General features: G+C 40.3%; 1 protein-coding gene and 2 long non-coding RNA genes across 4 annotated transcripts in view; 2 read left to right on the top strand and 1 right to left on the bottom strand.

Annotated features, from left to right (window-relative positions):
• The window catches only part of LOC138972612 (uncharacterized), a 198220-nt gene that overhangs the window by 43971 nt on the left and 131875 nt on the right, over nucleotides 1-22374 (bottom strand). For both annotated transcript variants that reach the window (XM_070345269.1, XM_070345270.1), the window contains 2 exons: nucleotides 7032-7115; nucleotides 4857-4943 (listed from right to left, as the gene is read on the bottom strand). In XM_070345269.1, coding sequence (XP_070201370.1) covers nucleotides 4857-4943; nucleotides 7032-7115 — 171 coding nt within the window. The remainder of the gene's footprint in view (nucleotides 1-4856; nucleotides 4944-7031; nucleotides 7116-22374) is intronic.
• On the top strand, nucleotides 11341-13706 carry LOC138972617 (uncharacterized). Its single transcript, XR_011457679.1, has 3 exons — nucleotides 11341-11509; nucleotides 12621-12795; nucleotides 13233-13706. It is a non-coding gene; the product is annotated as an uncharacterized lncRNA (long non-coding RNA).
• LOC138972619 (uncharacterized) overlaps nucleotides 17570-22374 on the top strand; it is a 101371-nt gene continuing 96566 nt past the window's right edge. The window contains exon 1 of the long non-coding RNA XR_011457681.1: nucleotides 17570-19007. This is a non-coding gene — a long non-coding RNA (uncharacterized lncRNA). The remainder of the gene's footprint in view (nucleotides 19008-22374) is intronic.

The raw sequence follows: 22374 nt of genomic DNA, 5'->3' as shown, positions 1-22374 counted from the left end.
ATTTCCGTGGCTTCATGCGGAAAGGGGACCGTCGTCTGCAATCAGTCAACGACATGGACCATTCTGGTCCTTGTTGCTGACAAAAACATGATTTTAACACAGAATGTAATGTCAGAATAGCTATATAAACGCTATTGTGTTTTCATCGTAGCAATATGGTCTGTTATTTAGACTGAAACAAGTATAATGCGACTCGTAAGTGTGTGTGTGTGTGTGTGTGTGTGTGTGTGTGTGTGTGTGTGTGTGTGTGTGTGTGTGTGTGTGTGTGTGTGTTTGCAAGGGTGTGTCTGTCCGTCTGCCTATGTGCGTATAAGTGTGTGTTTTGTGTGTATGAGATTTGTGTGAGTCAATATGTGAATAAATGTGTGTGTGTGTGTGTGTGTGTGTGTGTGTGTGTGTGTGTGTGAGAGAGAGAGAGAGAGAGAGAGAGAGAGAGAGAGAGAGAGAGAGAGAGAGAGAGAGAGAGAGAAAGAGAGAGAGAGAGAGAAACTGAAACTGAAACTGACACTGAACTTTATTACAAAAGGATAGAGGTTTTAGGCAAAGCTTAATCTTACAACCTGTCCCTAATACAAACACGTAGTACAGACGCACAGAATATAGATAGTAAAATTGACAAGGTTATTGTTTCTTACAGACGTACATAATGTAAATAGTAATAAGGAAAAGGGTTATGGTTTTGTATACATACTCAAAAATGGGAAAAACAATATAGTGTGGAAATTGCAGCATAGTTGTAATAATGCATTGCATATAAACATCCAAAACAACTGATAACAAAAGGGAGGGAAAAAATGTGGGGAGGAATTGTCCCAATCATTTACATGTATATCATTATCAATACATACACATAAACATCAAATCAAAATACAAACATAACTTGACTAAATGTAAAAAGCACTAAAATATCAGACATGAAAAGTGTTCTATTTACCCATTAAGCGGGAATGAAACTGTCGCCTAAACGTTTTCACAGAGGAGGCATTTCGGAGGGGTAGGGGTATGGAATTCCATAGAGACGCTCCTGAGAAGGCTAAACTTGACTTATACAAGTCTAGACGAGGGATGGGGGGGAATCAGGTTCTGGGACCCTTATCGTTTTGTGGCATGTCTGAAATATAATTTTAAATATCCAGGAACATTATTGTTAATTACTTTGTACATAAAGACAGCCTTGTTTAGCGTCAACTGATCTTTCAAGGGAAGGAAATTAAGGAGCTTTAATTTATCATTTGTTGGCTTATTTGACTCATGCAGAATTAGTTTTGCAGCACGGCGATGAAGAGAATTGAGTCGTTTGAGATAAACATCACTGCAGTTATCCCAAAGTGTTGAAGCAAAGTTGATATGGGGCATTATGTGGGCGTAATAAAACAAAATCGGCATAATGTCTTAAATTAGACAATAAGTACACATTTGTAGATACTAATTTGCAAATTTTACTCAAGTGAGTTTGCCATTTCAAATCTTGATCAACGGTAACCCCTAATAATTTATGCTCTTTAACTTGTTGCACTTGAGTTGAATCAATTGACAGTTGAAGCTGTGAGGGTTTTAATTGGTGTTTTTGTCTAGTTGTAATCACCATACTTTTCGTCTTAACAGGGTGAATAACCATTGCATTAGTGGTGCACCATTCTGTCATCTCATCTATACTTGTTTAAAGAGATTGGTTGACGGCTACCAAAGACTTCTGACTGGTGTGGATTGATGAATCATCCGCAAAGAACTCACATCTTACTTTCTCATCTGACACATGCAGAGGTAAATCATGTATATAAATACAGAACAATATAGGTCCTAATACAGACCCTTGAGGAACACCACTTTTGACAGAATCATTCGACGAAGTTTTACAGTTGATGAATACATAGTGTGTCCCTTTTTGGCTCACGAAGTGTAGCCTATGCGATCGTAACTTTGTCTGTCTGTGCGTGCGTGCGTATGTGCGTGCGTGTGTATGTCTGTGGTAGAAACTTTAACATTTCGTCATTTGAAGACGTCACATTATGGCGTAAGAGGGTTAGACGTCACGCGAAGGAATGTCTCGGTCATTGTTATTTTGAGCGGGCCGAGACTAGTTGGCAGTCGTGTCTGTAAGTAGGCTACATGCAGACAGACAGATCTAGATCTAGTGTCTCGCTTTCTTGCACAGTGTCACCTATGCTTACTCTGTGTGTGTGTGTATGTGTGACGGAGTGATTGAGTTTGTGTTACTGTTTGTCGATTTCTTACGTGAGCCTTGAAGGCTTCGCCTCTTGTTAAAATATATGATTCGAAGAAGGCACAAGCAGAGTCATCTTTTAAGTAGCATTGTAATTTCTTTAATAATAAGGAGTGGTCTAAAAGGTCAAAGGCTTTTTTAAAGTCCAGGAATAACGCTCCTGTTACTTCGGACTCATTAATAGATGATAACCAAGTTTCACATAAAGAGCTGAGAGCAGTGTGGCATGAATGCTTAGAGCGAAATCCAGACTGAAATGGATGAAACAAATTCATTCGTTCCATATATTCCAGTAAATATTTCTGAATATGCTTCTCCAAAGGCTTAGATAAAACAGGTAAGAGGGAAATTGGTCGAAAGTTGTTAGGATCTGTAAGATCCTTGCTTTTTTGGGAGTGGCACTACCTTGGCACATTTTAAAATAAAGGGGAACACGTTTTGTTGAGAGAGAGAGAGAGAGAGAGAGAGAGAGAGAGAGAGAGAGAGAGAGAGAGAGAGAGAGAGAGAGACAGACACAGAGAGAGAGAGAGAGAGAGAGAGAGAGAGAGAGAGAGAGAGAGAGAGAGAGAGAGCGGATGTGTCCTTTGCTGGGGTTATGCAGTGGTTTGGCATTGCACTTCTACATCATTAATAATTGTGTGAATAAAAAGCGGACACATACCATCTTAAAACCCCATTACTATTCCAGCAATCCGGAATAATCCAACCATTCCAACGCTCACCAAAATCCATTTAATGACAATTACCGAGCACACAGCAACAACAACAAACAAGTCGCGTAAGGCGAAAATACAACATTTAGTCAAGTAGCTGTCGAACTTACAGAATGAAACTGAACGCAATGCAACGCAGCAAGACCGTATACTCGTAGCATCGTCAGTCCACCGCTCATGGCAAAGGCAGTGAAATTGACAAGAAGAGCGGGGTAGTAGTTGCGCTTAGAAGGATAGCACGCTTTTCTGTACCTCTCTTCGTTTTAACTTTCTGAGCGTGTTTTTAATCCAAACATATCATATCTATATGTTTTTGGAATCAGGAACCAACAAGGAATAAGATGAAATTGTTATTAAATTGATATCGACATTTTAATTTTGATAATAATTTTTATATTTTTAATTTTCAGAGCTTGTTTTTAATCCAAATACAACAGATTTATATGTTTTTGGAATCAGAAAATGATGGAGAATAAGATAAACGTAAATTTGGATCGTTTTATAAAAATTTTTTTTTTTTTACAATTTTCAGATTTTTAATGACCAAAGTCATTAATTAATTTTTAAGCCACCACGCTGAAATGCAATACCGAAGTCCGGGCTTTGTCGAAGACTACTTGACCAAAACGTCAACCAATTTGGTTGAAAAATGAGAGCGTGACAGTGCCGCCTCAACTTTCACGAAAAGCCGGATATGACGTCATCAAAGACATTTATCAAACAAATGAAAAAAAACGTATGGGGATATCATACCATACCCAGGAACTCTCATGTCAAATTTCATAAAGATCGGTCCAGTAGTTTAGTCTGAATCGCTCTACTCACACACACGCACGCACGCACATACACACACACATACACCACGACCCTCGTCTTGATTGCCCCCTCTACGTTAAAACATTTAGTCAAAACTTGACTAAATGAAAAAACGGGGGGAGCGGGGGGGGGGGGGGGGGGGCTGTCAAGTAGGGTTCGGATTAGGTCCCATCTACTATTTTAGTAAACCAGCTTGCTTGGAAATTCTTTGGTCGATTTGACAATCAAATGCTTATCTCGATTAGATACTCACTCCCTTTTAAAGGGGAACATGGCGTGAAAACCATGTCATAGTCGTATCCAACCCGTATATTCAAGGCTATATCGAATGTACGCCGCCGTACCGCCAAGCCATTGTTGGCTTGGGTGTGTTGATGCCGTGTGATGTCCAACGCGCGGAGGCAATTTTAATCCAATCCCGACGATGCACCGGTTCGCTTCCACACAGTTTTGACTGCATCATTTCTTTTTGAATTTGTGTAGGATGGGATGAAAGTGGGCGAATATGTTTGAGTAACGATAGATCTACAGCAAATCGGTTCGTATGTTCGTTTACGTGTATATTTCTCGTTGAAAAACCACACATGTACTAGATATAAACCTCTCTCAATCTTACAACCATTAACTCTCGGTATAGCCGATATACCGCGTGGTATCTCCCATGTTTATCAACCCATGTTCATTAACGTGTGCACACTTATGTAAATAACTAAAATGAGCCTGTAAACAATGTTTTCACAATTTCGAAAATGTTTGGCACAAATAATAATTGTTTAAATTGATAAAATTGTTGCCCTAAATCCCTTTAAAAAGTGTTTGTTGATTATAGCTGGTGTTTATACAATGTTTAAATGCTCAAATAGTTTGATCTTGTAACAACCCCATTACATAAATATAAATAATACTACCTGGAGCTTCGAATGTTGTTCACGCCGTTCGACAAACAAACATTAACAAAAAAACAATACATTTTGCATTTTGGGTGAAAATATTCGAAAAACAAATGAACTTTTACTGACTAAATACGTAAGATCTTGTGATAATCAAGCTGACCATGACATGCTAACATGCCACTTGGACACAAAATAAATAAGTATACTTACTGCAAACGTGGCCTTGACTTGCGTCACATTCTGCATGTGTACCACAGCCATCTGGCGTGTCTTTACAGTACGTCCCTAGAGGTATGCCTGAGTGAACAAACACAAATTGTACGTCAACAAACCAAACCAAAACTTCTCTTCACCTTCAATATATAGTACCAATTGTTTTCTCGAAGATATGAATCAGTAGTCCAGTCAACTACACTTGTGCATTTCCACTGCAACGTGATACTACATTCAGCTTCAAGGTATGCAGTTAGCCTTTTTAGATGGATAATCCAAATAAACAAGAAAAGCAAATGCTAACCTAGCTTCAAAACGCCAAACAAAATGTTTTCCCCCCTTTTTTATATCCGAACTCCTAAGCCATTCAGAAGAGGCCTTAAGATGGCCTTATTTGGGGTTGCTTTTGAGCTCTGATTTGACGGCCTTTTTGATGTCCTGGGGTGCAGTGAAACGTGTTGGCAAAAAGTCTGATTTTCAAAGAGGGTATAACCATAATCACAAGGGGTGTTATGAGCTCTGAAGAATGTGTGAGGCAAAAATGAGATCATTTGGTCTTTTATGAATGGAGTTACGGTCCTTCTTTTGTGGAGACTAACATTTTCATGAAGGAGAAGGGCAGTCTGGGTTTTGCAGTTTGGTCGCTGACTGCTAAACTCGTGAGTAAGTTTGGATAAAAAGGTGTATGCATAGTATGTGGCAATGACAGTGCTATAAGTAGACTAGACAATATCCACAGCAACGGGACCTTTGTGGTCGAAAAATACAGCGAATAGCCCTGTTTCTGCTTTGAAAACCTCGCTTACAAATGTGATGCATCTCGTCATTTTGGTCTAGAAACGCTTTGTTTTGGTGTTTTCTGGCAACCGAATAGAAAGAAACAAACGTCTCATAATCAGTGACTACAGTTACAACAAATTTGGGTCTACTGGGTTCAAAACGGTTAAGCAGATCGCGTGTAACAAAAACCCGATACTTCTTCCGTTCCCGTGTCAGCTAATGAGTCACCCATTTTGCGGCCAGCTTTTCAAGCGGAAGATTATTAAGTAGAATTCTCTCGACTGTTTCATATGAAAGTTTAAGTTTTGCACTTTATACTCGCGTGTACACTTTTAAATCTTAATTCTTAAATTTTGACACAGCAGCTACATTATTCTCGTTTGAAGCGCTCTTCAGAAGCCTTCTTGGCTTGTCAGGGTTATTCCCCCTTTCTCCAGTTTCGATTTCCCTTTTCTTTTGTCGGGTTGTAGAATATGGTACAGCTTTGATTCATGTAATGTTCTTCTGCTTTGTACATGTAGAAATGTTCTTTGTACCATCACCCAGCTACACTCTTTCAAATAAGTGAAGATTTTCCAAAGACCAAAGACCCCGTTTTGAAGCACAACCCAAAAGTGACGCATTTTAAAACCTCGTCATTTATGACGTAGTAACCTCATGTCGTCATCTCTTAGAGGTATACCAGTTAAATGTTTGGCCTTTCAAATGGTATATTGCATTTTATGATCAGTGACCTGATACTTGTATAATCGCGGTTTAACCTTTTTGTTTGAATCATATACACCTCGTAACACGACTAGAAAATCACAGCAAATCGTATTGTTTGCTTTCAAACAATACTTCTAAACAAGTGACAACATGATTAGCCATCGTGTGTGTGTGCATGAGTGTGTGTGTGTGTGTGTGTGTGTGTGTGTGTGTATGTGTGCGTGTGTGTGTGCGTGTGTGTGTGTGTGTGTGTGTGTGTGTGTGTGTGTGTGTGTGTGTGTGTGTGTGGATAAGGATAAGATAAGGATACGATTTATATAGTCCTGTCAGGTATCCCTCATGGAAATTCGGGCTGCTTTCTCCCTGGGGAAAGCGAGCTGCCATACAGTTTAGGGCACTACCCATTTTTGTGTTCCAGTTTCGAAGCCCTGAGACTTTCGCTATGAACTTGGGTTCTTTATCGTGCGCATGCGTGCACGCGGGGGTGTTCGGACACCGATGATAGTCTACACAAAGTTGACTCGCCGAATCAAACCCACGCCGAATGTGTGCGTGTGTGTGTGTGTGTGTGTGTGTGTGTGTGTGTGTGTGTGTGTGTGTGTGTGTGTGTGTGTGTGTGTGTGTGTGTGTGTGTGTGTGTGTGTGTGTGTGTGTGTGTGTGTGTGACGATACAGCCGTACTCACTGCATGTGTTATTGTCACAGCTGTGTCCCAGTTTACACCTTTTGATCTCGTTCCGACCTGCGCAGCTTTGGCCAAGCAAAAATTCTGGTAGACAACATGTCATTCAAACATTAAACCAATAGCACATACAAAAAAAGAAACAAGAAGAGATATCAAAACATTTACTCAATATGTCGGCCTAAAACTAAAATATTAACACATAAACCCCGGGAATAATAATTACCAAGACTGGTAAACTTGGCCAGCCGAAACCCGAATGCATGCAAACATTCAATCAATTAATATTTTTTGAGTATATTTTCAGAGCAAACATGACATGTCAATACATTTTGGAATTCAGGAAATGATAAAGAATACAACGCACAATAAGTTTCTTATATGTGTTTTTAACTTAATGTTTCCACTATAAAGACCACTGTGCCGATGTGTAATGTATTTCATGTAATCCTTAAACACCATAGAACCTTCCTCTCAACCAATTTCTAAAGGATTATTTTTTGTAAACAAACAAATAAACAAGGACGTCATTTGAACTACACAGTCCAGATGTTGTGCATCGTGGACGACCCATATGAAGTAAAAAAATTTTTTTTTAAAAAGAGCATATTACAGTGTGCATCCCTATTCGGGCCATACTCTGCAAAGAGGCGGTACAGAGTTTATCTCTATTCGGATGGCGTGGGTCGTGTAGAGGGCCCCAAGGGGGGGGTATCATCACGATCACGGGAAGGGAAATTTTAGCTTTCACGATCACAGTTACCTTGATTTTTTGTTTTCACGATCACGAACACCTTGACGAATAGAGGATCATAGAGTGATACAGCTGTGAAAATTGTACGTTGAAGATATAATGCTTGGCAACAATGCCTATCACGATCACGAAAACAAATGACGATCACGATCACGAGACTTGATTTTTTTGTCTTCACAGATCACGGGCAAAGTCCCATCACGATCACAGAAATGGAAATTTCGGCAATCACGGTCACAGAAAGGTCAAAAAACGCCAATCACGATCACGATTTTAAACCCTTTAGGGCCCTCCGTGTACGACCCATACTTTTTACGTTGAATCCTTTTTTACTCAGTGTGTGTGTGTGTATGTGTGCGTGTGTATGTGTGCGTGTGTATGTGTGCGCGTGTGTGTGTGTGTGTGTGTGTGTGTGTGTGTGTGTGTGTGTGTGTGTGTGTGTGTGTGTTTAGAGCGATTCAGACAAAACTACTGGACCGATCTTCATGACACTTGAAAGATGAGAGTTTCTGTGTCTGATATCCCCAGACGGTTTTTTTCATTTTTTTGATAAATGTCTTTGATGACGTCATATATGGCTTCTAGTGATTGTTGAGGCGGCACTGTCACGCCCTCATTTTTTACCCAATTTGATTGAAATGTTTGTCAAGCACTCTTCGACGAAGGCCGGAATTTGGGATTGCATTTCAGCTCGGAAGCTTAACAATTAGTTATTTAGTTTGCTCATTAAAGTTGACATTAAAATCGATTTTTCACTTATAGATTAACAAATCACCACATTGTATACAATTCATCTTCTCGTGAATTCGTAGAGGTTACATGCCGAGTCTCAGTGATAATTAAAAATAATGGTCGAAGTTGGCGGATGAAGCTCGCATTTTTCTTGACAGCAAAATAAGACCATTATATTTAATAATCACTGAGACGAGGTGTGTAACATCTTTATTCCTCCTTTCGTCAGTTATTCAAAGAAAACAGGAGTTTTTGTGCGAAAGTTTGATCGAATCCGAATAACTCAACCAGTCAACCTGCGCAGGCGATCGATTAATGCGCGGTTGTATAGTTCCGTGCAAATCACTCCATTCTGTTAACACTTCTTGTCATTTTTCCCTGTTTTGGACTAAAATCAAGTACACAGATATGCTGTTATTCTGCTGTGGCGGTAAAGGCAGATATTGTGTGTTCTGTTTATGTTTTAGTATCGCTTAGGATAATGTTCTTTCGTCAAATGGGACTAGCAGACGAACTTTTGCACCCCGTGTTCCAATGTTAATTACTGTATGAAGTTCAGTTTTCTGGGGAAAATAGTGTATGAAACCGCTTTATGTTGTTTAAATTGATGAGATGTGTGCATTTGGTTGCGTGTGATCTGTTTATAAAATGAAATATTGTTGAAAACTGACCGTCGGTTTGCAGTCAGTGTTGTCGAAGAAACTGAATGAAAAGAAGGCCAGGGGAACTACTCTTGTCGCTAGACAAAGTATGAGTTACTTGCCTTGGGAATTTGCTTGTGATGAACGTTTGTGCACGGCAGATCTAGATTCAGAAAACAACCGAACTCATGGATTTTATATGGAGATTCATGTGTTCAGGCCTGTACTTGTTAAATTAAATGCGGTATGTTTGTATTGTTTGCTCCAGAGATGTATACTTCGTACGTATAGAGCGTTTGGAACTTTTCAGTCGCAAAAGTAGCACCGAAACATAACAGCTTCGCAACCCATTGCACTATCGAGGATTCAGGCTGTTGCTGGCTCGTTATTTGTTTGGTTGCTGGGTCATTATCGAAAAATAACTAGCTCTACAAGTTTACAGAGGTAAAGAAGCAGAGGGGGGGGGGGATAAAACAATATATAGTTACGTTATGTTTACTTGCAAAACGCGCTCAGAATTAAAGAAAATAGGTCGAGTATATATGTTCGAATGCTTACTGAGACTATCTGAATGTAGTCTCGGCGATGACTGTTTTTTGGTGTTGATCTTTTAGTTTGATGCCTAGAGATTGACTAAATGTTTGTATATTGTCTCACGCGACTTGTTTTAACTCATACGCGACACGTCTGTGACTTTGAGATTTGACATGGGTCAACCAGCTTTCTACCGTTTCTAAACGCTATTAAGCCTTGAATGTGTGTAAAGTGTCAAGGTTCTAGTTTTCCACAAAGCTGAGAAAATGATAATTTTCTGTTTGCTTGTTGTTTACCCCGCGGTGTCCTTGACACACGACAAGGATCTATCTGAACTTTGTTATGTCGTAGAATCATTGAGCTGCAGCGTTGTTTGAAGGCTCTCCCTTAAAAAAAAAAACAAGAAGGGCAAAGCCCATACGACTCACATGCTTGACCTAAACCTAGCAATGACATCATACACTAAGAACTGCTTTACACATTTTCCTACCAAAATACATGTGACCTTGACCCAAGGTCAAGGTCATCCAAGGTCATGCAACACAAAGCTGTTAATTCAAGACATAGGAAGTACAATGGTGCTTATTGGCTCTTTCTACCATGAGATATGGTCACTTTTAGTGGTTCACTACCTTATTTTGGTCACATTTCATAAGGGTCAAAGTGACCTTGACCTTGATCATATGTGACCAAATGTGTCTCATGATGAAAGCATAACATGTGCCCCACATAATTTTTAAGTTTGAAACAGTTATCTTCCATAGTTCAGGGTCAAGGTCACTTCAAAATATGTATACAATCCAACTTTGAAGAGCTCCTGTGACCTTGACCTTGAAGAAAGGTAAACCAAACTGGTATCAAAAGATGGGGCTTACTTTGCCCTATATATCATATATAGGTGAGGTATTCGTGTGAGTTTAGAGGGAGCGGTCAGCGACCATAAACTCTATTTAAACGAGACAGATATGCAGCAAAAGGAGGGGGGGGGGGGGAGGAGGTGTCAGTAGAGGTAATGCAGGAGGAAGTGATAGCAGAGTCCCGTGGGAACGAATGCGGGGAATGGAAGAGGGTTGGAGGGCAGGGGGGAGGTGATGAGTGAAGGAGAGCAGTCTGGAATGAAACAATGGTAACAGATAAGGGAGTCCGAGAGAGAGCGAGAGAGAGCGAGGACCGAAGTCATTAGTAGCAGCGCAGCGGCCAGCAAGCAAGTTCAGCGATTTTCAGTTCTGCACTTTGCCCTATATATCATATATAGGTGAGGTATTCAATCTCAAAAACTTCAGAGAAAATGGGAAAAATGTGAAAAATAGCTGTTTTTTAGACAACATTTATGGCCCCTGCGACCTTGACCTTGAAGCAAGGTCAAGATGCTATGTAGGTTTTTTGGGGCCTTGTCATCATACACCATCTTGCCAAATTTGGTACTGATAGACTGAATAGTGTCCAAGAAATATCCAACGTTAAAGGAAAAGTCCAAGGTTTAGGGTCACTTCTGATATGTTGACCCTCTTAATTCATTAACCACAAATGCGTGTGTAAAAATGAACACAGAAATCCAAAAAGTATACTTTGACTCGTTTTTGGTTGTTCTGAATCGTTCCATAGCGCGCGCAGTCTTGGCTCATGACCTTTTGCACATACGTGTCTTGAACAACAAACATGGCCGGCTCAAGCAGTGAGGAAGACAAGTGGAATACGGACCGGTTTTCAGCCAGCCTGAGGTTTTAGCGTGCCCGTTTGAGCCTCTTCGTCGTCAAAATGCTGGCGAGGCCACAAGGAACTGCTTGAAACAGAGCCAGCATAAGCGGCAATACGAAATGGTATGTGATTCTCTTTGTTGTGATGTTGACACATTAGTCCGTAGTCGCTACCTCTTGCATGCTAGATCGAAGTCAGGTGTGTTTTTCACAGATCAGTTGATGTGCTTCCACAGATCTGTAAGCATGTAAAGATTATGGATTTATGCTATTATTTCAGGCATCTGGTGTTGTTTATTTTCCTATCTTTAATCAAGGATTTCGTCCTTGAACTGCCCAGTTTAGAATAAATGCTTCAACAGTGATGTTCACACGCGACTATCCTTATTTTCTCTTGGAATTCTGAGTAACAGAACGAAACATGTAGACAGCAAGTTAACATTGCACAAAGCCTGTTTCTTGCAGACAAAACTGCAATTATCCTGGTATTTTTATTTGCGACAGTAAGACACTACATGACATCGACACCACTAAACAGTGAAACTTTTTTTAAAATGGCGGTGGGCTGCTTTCATGTGCTAATACTAATAGTGATCCTGACATTTTTCTTGCGAAACGGTCAAAGGGAAGTAATAAATGAATTTAGTTTTTTAAACGAGCACACGTGATTTCCGATCTCAAACTAGATCTGAAATCATAAGATTTTCTGAGCAGTGGAGAAACGCTGATGGCGTGATATCGCAAGCCGTTTTGGAAGCAAATAAGCACTGTCAGACATATTATGCTGAAACACGATTACAGCAGTTCAAACTTTTTGATCATTGATTTTTAGGAGTACGCAATATCGGACAGTCACACAACAAAAAGACAATGCGTTAGTGCATAGATCGGTATTCTCAAACGTCACGAACAGACAGTACGTTGCTACTATATATTTTACTGTATTAACAAAACCCCACAGTCCCATTAAAAATGTGTGGTGTGTGCCGAAAAGCAACCATATGAGATTCAGTCAGTGGGACCCTGAATCTACCTAGGGTTAAATCGGGTTATTGACTCTCATTGCATGAATTTTTAAACTGAATATATGTAGGCCTACTACTGTTCGTGTTGTTTTTGTGATCCACTGCAATTTCTGTGTATACCTTAGAATCTCAAGGTAATTTTTGAACGGGGCATACAGATGATACATTTTGCCATGATCACAGAGTGATACGTGTATTTTGCTTATCAGGTGTCAGTGCAGAAACTCCAAGAGGGAACGAAATTCAAATATCTGGAAAACCTGGATGAGGAGATAGACAGCCTAACAGCACATCCTCCTATGTTTGCTCGGACATCTACTATCTTCAAACTGCATACTATGCGTACACACAGGGATATGGACGACTCAACATTGATCAAAATGGGTAAGTAACACAACACAAACAGATGATTTCCATTATGATAGATTTATTTATCTGCAAGTAAAATTGACAACAGAGTGTACAATTTGTTTTCAAATACGAAAATATCACATTGGGTTTAAAAAAAAAACCACACCATCATATATCATTAAAACTTTTCTTTATTTCTAAACACATACATATCAGCATAGTTTATTCATGTAAACATCTTCATTTCGGTTCCCAGTCTATCTGAAATCAAGGTATGATATATATGCCAGAAAAAATAGCGATCACACAGTGCTTCAGAATGAATTTGAAAACCTGCTCTACGTCACATAGACACAGTGTGTCTTATGATTCTATCCACCCTCTCCAAACAAACACGTACACGTTTTCTCTGGTACGAATGTCTTAACAGCTCAAACTAAGCTGCTGTTTTATTCTGTCTTGCTTTGCAGGAAATACAGGCACGTCGCTTACCCATAACAGGCAGCTGGTGCGCTAGCGAGTGGGGTTTCTCGGCAGAAGCATCAGCGTACCATTACCAACCTGTGCAGTCAAAACAATCAGAAATACTCTCACAAACGGATGAAGAGTGGGGTTCAAACTCCCTGAGCTACAGAAGGCTGAAATATACTTTTACAAATCGTGTGACTGTGTTGAACTAGTATTTTTGGTTGAACAGATTCCTGCATGGTTTGAAGATGATACTGGGTTGTCACGTGGTCCGGTACATGGTTCACATGCTGCAACATTTTGTTCCAGACTGTTTCCACTGTTGGTGTACTCCAGCATCAGGTAGTCAGTCCATGAGGCGGTCAGCATAGCCTGTGTCCAGTATTGTCCGTTTGCCTGTTGCCTGAAACATGGTTTTTTGGAAGTAACTAACGATCTCTGCACACATTTTAACATGTGAATAAGAACAGAAAAAGTTTGTCAAAAGTATACATAGTTTAATTTGCATTTACTTTAAAGGCCAGACTTTCTTCTCGTTCATTATTTCTTCATAAAGATTCTGGAAATTAACAAACTGTTTCCCCCTATCAAGGCCTCCTAACGGTTTTTTTAAATGCAGGTCGGTTTGTTGTCATCTGTGCATTATATACTATACCTCTTGCCACCCATGCGGTCATTGCCACCAGGTATCTCAACAATCAAACCGTCTATACAGGCTTAAAGGCACGTTCTTTTTCAAAACTGGATTGCTCACTACACAGATCTGCGAAGACTTACATAGAAATAAAAATCTCTTGACTTGAACATATACCAGGAATCAACATCCTGACTGGTTTTTGGAGCTGGATTTTTTAGGGAATGTTTTACACGTGTGGCGTTTAAGAAATAATTCATAAAATTCTACATTCGCAAAGAGAGTACCCATACAGAGTGTTGAGTTCTGGTATTTTTCAAAACGGAAGGATGGCCATATCCCATGTAAAATCCTGGTAAGATTTGAGATTTTGAACCCAATCGTTTACACGGGAAGGGCTGTCCATTTAAGAGGACGCATCCATGCCTGGATGAGAAATACACTGATAACACAGAAAAAGCACGAGTTTAACCTGCATATTCACAAAACTGGTTCAGAGGCCCGATAAAGGGAACACATGTTAGTTATTTTAAGAGAACATCACGAAGACCTAATTATTAAATTAAAGCCTTTCTGCACGAATGTACTTTTAAAACGCCACATGTGCAATTCATTCCACACACAAAATCCAGCTCCAAGAAGCAGTGAGGCTGTTGATTATTAGTGTGTGTTCAAGTCGACAGATGATTTTTCCTGTGTAAACTGAGCCTTGGCAGATCTGATATAGTGAGCAAAGACCTGCATTTTTTTTAAACGTGTTCAGAGGCCTTGAAATGGTTAAACATTTTGTTTATTTCAAGTAGTCTTTATGAAGAAAAAATTAACAATAAGGAAGGCAAATGGGTTGAAATGCAAATTGGATTCCTCATGACGAACTTATTATGTTCTTCTTCACGAGTTACATTATGCGTACGTAGATCGCAAGATATTTTCGAAAAAATTCATAGATAAGCCAATCTGCAAACGGACAAAAATTCACAATATTTATGAAGGCAATAAATTTGACTCAAGAACAAAGCTTATGTGTTTGAGGTGATGTGCATGGGTATGAATGTTGAATGAGTCCGTCAAAGATACCCTCCATGTCGCCTTACAGTGGAACCTACCATTAAAATTATACCACCTTAAATTACCTTGCTATTTCAAATGTACTGCTTTAACTTCTTGAACATGCAACTCTTGCTGTCTACCATAAAGACCATCAGGTCAACAACATACTCGTGAATGTTTTGTTTTGGTCTTAGATAATTAAACATTTAAAAAAATACCCTTTTTGACTCACATGCGAAGCAAAAGTGAGTCTATGTACTCACCCGAGTCGTCCGTCCGTCCGGACGTCCGTCCGTCCGGAAAACTTTAACGTTGGATATTTCTTGGACACTATTCAGTCTATCAGTACCAAATTTGGCAAGATGGTGTATGATGACAAGGCCCCAAAAAACATACATAGCATCTTGACCTTGCTTCAAGGTCAAGGTCGCAGGGGCCATAAATGTTGCCTAAAAAACAGCTATTTTTCACATTTTTCACATTTTCTCTGAAGTTTTTGAGATTCAATACCTCACCTATATATGATATATAGGGCAAAGTAAGCCCCATCTTTTGATACCAGTTTGGTTTGCCTTGCTTCAAGGTCAAGGTCACAGGAGCTCTTCAAAGTTGGATTGTATACATATTTTGAAGTGACCTTGACCCTGAACTATGGAAGATAACTGTTTCAAACTTAAAAATTATGTGGGGCACATGTTATGCTTTCATCATGAGACACATTTGGTCACATATGATCAAGGTCAAGGTCACTTTGACCCTTATGAAATGTGACCAAAATAAGGTAGTGAACCACTAAAAGTGACCATATCTCATGGTAGAAAGAGCCAATAAGCACCATTGTACTTCCTATGTCTTGAATTAACAGCTTTGTGTTGCATGACCTTGGATGACCTTGACCTTGGGTCAAGGTCACATGTATTTTGGTAGGAAAAATGTGTAAAGCATGTGAGTCGTATGGGCTTTGCCCTTCTTGTTTATATTTTTTATTCGGAAGCATACTACATTTGAAACTACTTCGACAGATATAGTTTTGCAGGTTGACGGGAGGTGAGTTACGAAAGAAATTCAATCCATATGTCGCTCAGCACAGAAAGCATAAACGATTAACATGAGTAGAAATGAACTTGTACTTGTTTTCATAATGTATTATTTGGATGGTATCTGTCAAAGACACTTTCTCGTTTTTTGCAAAGCTAGAATAAGGCACTAATTTTCAAAACAAAACAAAAATCTTACGATGAATGGCACGTTGGTTTTCTCCTGTGGTGATTCTGGACAGTAGGAACAGGACTGGTCAACAGTTGCGTTGTGATCACGGAGAACCGGGAAATCTGGAATGGTCACGGTGTCAGTGTCTAGTGGCCTGTTCTGACCAGTGGCCGTGAGTGATGATGAAAGGTCTGGAAGTAAAAGAAGAGAGATAATGAGTGTGAGTATAGATCAATTCGAAAGTATGCTTCTGATCTATACAGTGCACTGAACATTTAGACACCCTCTGGAAGTCGTCTGGATGTGTATCCATGTTGTAGCAATTAGACTGGTTTTGCGTCTCTCAGTCAATACAGAAAGATTAGTTCCCTGCACAATTCGTAATCTTCTTGTCTCTAGCATGCAGGTGTCTGTTTACCTTACCGGTTGCACATCCACCAAAAGTTTAGATCTGGTAAAAATAGCATTAAACCATGATTCCAGCAAACGCTGCCAATTTCATGAATTGATATCAGGGGATAGTTTGCTACTGAATAGAATAGATAACGTGACACACGCATTGTCTTACGTGTCCACAACCCTGACTACCTTTTACTCTTACTCTTAGCTCAGCTCAGACCGTTCTGTAACTCTGTAGATCTAGCCTGTGGCGCATCTGTACTCCAGCGAATATCAGCTGGACCCAGACACACTGTTCTGCACCAATTCGTATTCGCTGCGCAGCAAAACAATGATTACGTGTATGCATGAAAATAAAAGCATGTACTCTGACCTTCAACGCATTCCTTCTTGTGAGATAATCCGCTGTTCGTATGTCGCCTCGGAGTTTCGATGGCTCGTCGACTGTACCAGCCTCGCGTAATACTGCCCTCTCCGGACTTTTATGAAGGGAAGACACTGCCAGTGGTCAAAACATTTGTTTCAGGGATGAAACGCCAACTTTTGTGATGCAGAAAAATGGCGAAATCTGTGTCCAGAAAGTGCCCGACACTTTGAAATCTGCACGCTTGTGCTGCACACATCTCTTCCATTTCCACAAGAGACTCAGAGTTTTATGAGGGAAAGTGTGCTATGAAATGCCTGGGGACATTGACGAGTTGTTGCAGTTTGCGGCTGCTCTCCACCGAGGCATTCTTTTCGGGCATACAGTGGTGACTTTTCTGTGTGAAAATCAAGCTGGTACTAGTGGTAGAATCAACACAATAACTTGTGACGTCACAGTGCACCGACGTCACAGTGCACCGAAAACCACGTGACCACTACTTGACCCCAGGCGACTTGTCTTGGTTAGCCCCGCAACACTAAATCTTCAACTACAACAACAACAATTTTTTTTCAATTTTTAAAATATTTTTCCAGAGATGTTTGTAACATTTGGCATTCGATTTTTAAGTTGTTGGGGATATTTAAAAACCTTGGACTTTTCCTTTAAGGTAGTTGACACTGGACCCGTTAAATATAAATTGGTTTCTCCCAAAAGTTGGTTATTTTTTAAGTTCGATCTGTCTGCTATGCATTCAGCATAAAAAAAATATAGGGTAGTGGGTTCGTTTCGGAGCTATGAGTCTCGGAAGACAGTGCCCGTTTTGAATTTTGGACCGAAAAATCGAAAAATGGGTATGTTTTGAAAACGGCCAATTACACAAACATCTGCATAGGAATAGTCATTTTAAAAATATCACCCAAAGCAGCAATGGGCAGGTAACGAAGTGCACTGGTAAACGAAAATGTTGCGCATACTCAAACTTTGTGACGTCACGTCTTTTGCCAGAGTTTATTTTAAATTTGTTCCTCATGTTGAGGTATTTTATTGCTGGTAGCCTGGAAATAAATTACGATTTGATGAGATGGGTTGTAAACGCAAGAGCGATCAAAACGGCATTAAAAAAAACAAAAAAAACGACAGGTTGGTGGTGTTTTTAGGGGGGGTTCACTCCCTTGATTAACCCCACCCTTTGCACTATTACTGTCCAGTGTGCCTCAGAAAAATATGTGTCACGATAATGTAAAGGGCTGTTGTCCGATCATTTGTCTCAGATATATGAGCCAACTAAATTATGTTTTTAAAAACCACTGTTACATATGACCTCTGTTGAAAGTCAAAGGTCACCGCAACTTTGAAAGGCCACAAGTCCGATTCAAATGTAATAAAAACACCAATCAAAAGGTGGAGGTCACTTGTTTGATACAAGTGTAATAATAAAAATTAATAATCAAGGCTTGGTTTATAATTTTGCTTAATAGTGCGTACTGTTATTTGTTACGGTTTGAAGGCTGGGACTTTTTGAGGGTGGAATTAAAGCAATTTTTCGCCTTATGGGCCCCTTATGCCTCGAAGGACTTCAATTATTGTATTATCTGCTGCCAGCGTACAGTAGAAAGAGGGCTGCATACACAAGACACTTGTTCTTAATACTACTGGCTGTTATTCTAGTTCAAACACCGGTTTTAACATGTGGTATTCTGATGCAATCACGCTGTGAGCATCACAGGTTGGGAGACACTCTCTTACCTGCTACCGGAGCTTCAATGTTAGCTTTGGTGATTATTACGATGTCACTGGCAAAGAGAACGGCTTTGTACCGATTTCATTAGATGCCCACGTGTTTTTGACCTCGTGGTTGGGAGGCGTGTCGCATTGTTTTTATTTCTGGCGGTGTCGTCATTTTCTGACGTCATTCACTTACGCTGCCTGAAAAATGTGACGTTTGTTCTATTTACGTCATTCGAATGTTCGACGTGTTCTTCTTCTTCTTCTTCTTCTGCGTTCCCTGTTCGATGTGTTCGAATTCCCAGCCTGCCAGGAAAAAATGGCGACACAACTCAGTGGCTTCCCTTTGTGTATGAAGAGTAATATCCCTGTCTCCATTTGACCTACCTTAAAGTTTTCCGGACGGCCGGCCGGACGGACGGACGGACGGACGGACGGACGGACGACTCGGGTGAGTACATAGACTCACTTTTGCTTCGCATGTGAGTCAAAAAACGGAGACAATGTCAATGATTATGTTTCGTGTTTTTTATTGGCCCATACGTGATCTTGAGATGAGACAAAGTTCAACCAGACTTCCCCGTGTATGGAGGCTAATAAACCCGAAAGTGTGTGAACTACCAAGGATCTTGCTTTGAACATTTCTGAGAAGAAGGTTATTTTCCGTTTTATGACCAACACAAGACCCTCAGGTGGCCTTCAGATTTTTGTGGGTACATCTTTCAGCAATTCTCCGGCTTCACAATTCTCTGGTTCTTTGTTGGATAGCTTCATTCCTGTATCTGAGCAGTTTGTTTTGAAGATTTTGAAGAACACAGTGCCAAAGTCTTGTGAGCTAGACCCCATCCCCACCAACTTGTTTTATGAAAACCTTGACCTTTTTCTTCCCATCATAACCAACATAATCAACTCTTCTCTCACTTCTGGCACTGTGCCAATGGACTTAAAAACTGCAGTAGTTAAACCTTTGATCAAGAAACCATCTCTGGATAAAAATCAGTTGAAAAACTATAGGCCTGTTTCCAACTTGCCATTCATTTCTAAAATTCTGGAAAAAGTAGTGCTTAGTCAGCTTCTCTCCCACCTTGAAACCAACAACCTCTGCAACCCTCTTCAGTCAGCGTATAGGGCTGGCCACAGCACCGAGACTGTTTTGCTTCGTGTTGTGAATGACATTCTTTCTGCTCTGGATAATGATGACCTATCAGTTCTGCTTCTCTTGGATAACTCAGCTGCGTTCGATACGATCGATCACTCTGTTCTGCTCTCTCGTCTCGAATCTGTTTTTGGCATTCACTCTACCGCTCTTCACTGGTTTAGTTCATATCTACAGGGCCGTAGTCAGTATGTGTCTGTCAATAATCTCTCATCTCCTCCATCTCCTCTCTGTTTCGGCGTTCCCCAGGGATCAGTTCTAGGCCCAGTTTTATTTGTACTATACACCACTCCTCTCTCTGCCGTCATCAAGCAACACGCAGTCAATCACTACCTCTTTGCAGACGACACACAACTCCAACAAGCATGCAAGCCTACAGAAATCCAAGCGGTGACGCACACTCTCCAAAACTGCACTTCAGATATTAAATCATGGATGACAAACAATATGCTCAAGTTAAATGATGACAAGACTGAATTTCTTCTTTTCTCTGGAGCTTCCTGTTCGACCACTTCCCTTCCAGCCTCCATCACAGTAGGTTCTAGTGACATTTCTCTCTCTGATAGTGCTAGGAATCTTGGGTTCATCATGGACTCCCACCTCTCAATGAAACAACACATCAAAAAAGTCTGTCAGACATGTTACTTTGAGATCAGAAGAATAGGTTCCATAAGAAAATTTCTCACTGTTGATGCCACTAAAACTCTCGTTACATCCTGCATTCTGTCCAGATTAGATTACTGCAACTCCCTTCTCATAGGCTGCCCTGACTCCACTCTCCAACCCTTGCAAAAAGTACAACACTCTGCTGCACGTCTCATTTTCAGAGCACAGCATCGACAACCCTGCACTCCTCTCATGAAAGAACTTCACTGGCTTCCTGTATCTGAACGTATTAGGTATAAAGCTGCCTGCTTCTGCTACAATATCATCTCTGAATCGGCACCTGCCTATCTTTCTGAACTGGTCTCTCTCTACACTCCCTCTCGCACCCTTCGTTCTTCTGATGATGCTCGACTTCTCTGTCAAGGTCGCTTTAAACGCAAGGCTCATGGCTTCCGCACGTTTTCGTATTATGGACCTCAGTTATGGAATTCACTCCCCTTTCAATTACGTCACTCTCCATCCATTTCATCTTTTAAGTCCAATTTGAAAACTCACTTGTTCCAACAACACTACGGATAGTTCCTTAGTATAGAGTCTGGGGATGTGAGATGTGCATGATGTGTTGTTTGAATCTGACAGTGATTGTATGATTTTTGTATACATGTATTGTTGTCCCGCGCTTTGAACTTTTGATAAGGCGCTTTATAAATGCCCGTTATTATTATTATTATTATTATTATAAAAGCGTTGTTTCAAGGTTCTAGCTTCAAAACTCTCTGAAAAAAATATTATTTCCCGTTTCATGAACCCCTGTGACCCAGCCGTGACCTTGAAATTCATCTCTGAAAATGATGTCTTTTGTGTTGTTGATACCTACGCAACCAAGACGTGAACTTGAAATTTGATATTGGCTACCAGTAATTTGTGAGGTGTTAAGGGTTTAACTTTATTTGTCATTCCCCGCGATGAATTCTTTAGAACCAACACTTTCCAGTCTGAGAAAATATATATTTACCGTTTTTGGCCCCTACTTGACTCCGCCGTGACCTTGCAATTTAAACACTTTTATTTAAACAAAAAGATCGCCTTCTTTTCTGTGAGCACCTTTTGGCATGCATGTATGTAGTCTGTAGTTATTTATCGAGTAGAATGTAGATTTTATATTTAGCATCGACATACGAGAAGTCTTTTGAATATACAATACATGTGGTTGTAGGCTTTTGTTCCCAAAATAGCTGAGAAAACCTCAATGTAAAGCTTTTACAAACATAACACCGCTGTGACCCCAAAATGTGATGGGGACAACCAAACTAGGCTCACGTCGGTATTCACAATTTCAGAGCTCTAGTTTAAAAAAAACGCCCGAGATAACGCCAATGTTAAGTTATTATGAATCAAACATGACCCCCTGTGACCCCAAAACTTGACGAGGGTCAATCAAACTATGGTCAAGTCAGTAGAAAGTGTGCATAGTATCAAAGCTCTAGCTTCAAAAACATCCCAGATAACCATTTATTTTTGGTCACCGTCTTTCCCTTTTTACATAAATATAATCAAGTTTTCCCATAGAACCCACATGCAGCTCCACGGTACACACCAAGATCAGCGCATGCCAATAAAGTTATTTTCCCGAATCTATTCATAACCCCGAACCCAGTGGGGTAAATGACAGAGAAGGCTTCGGGAATCGCGACATGTGGGGAGGGGAGACACGAATGACAACCAGCACACAGTTACAACTTATAATCGGTGATTTCGTCGTGGAGGTAGCCATTTTTGAGCGGGAATACCTGTCTTGCTTTTTACATTTAGTCAAGTTTTGACTAAATGTTTTAACGTAGAGGGGGGAATCGAGACGAGGGTGTGGTGTATGTGTGCGTGCGTGTGTGTAAAGCGATTCAGACCAAAATACTGGACCGATCTTTATGAAATTTGACATGAGAGTTCCTGGGATTGATATCCCCGAACTTTGTTTTCATTTTTTGGATAAATGTCTTT

Source organism: Littorina saxatilis, linkage group LG8 (genome assembly GCF_037325665.1).
Source record: "Littorina saxatilis isolate snail1 linkage group LG8, US_GU_Lsax_2.0, whole genome shotgun sequence".
Classification (NCBI taxonomy): domain Eukaryota; kingdom Metazoa; phylum Mollusca; class Gastropoda; order Littorinimorpha; family Littorinidae; genus Littorina; species Littorina saxatilis.
The sequence above is the reverse complement of the archived record's forward strand: the minus strand, read 5'-3'. Positions and strand labels throughout refer to the sequence as shown.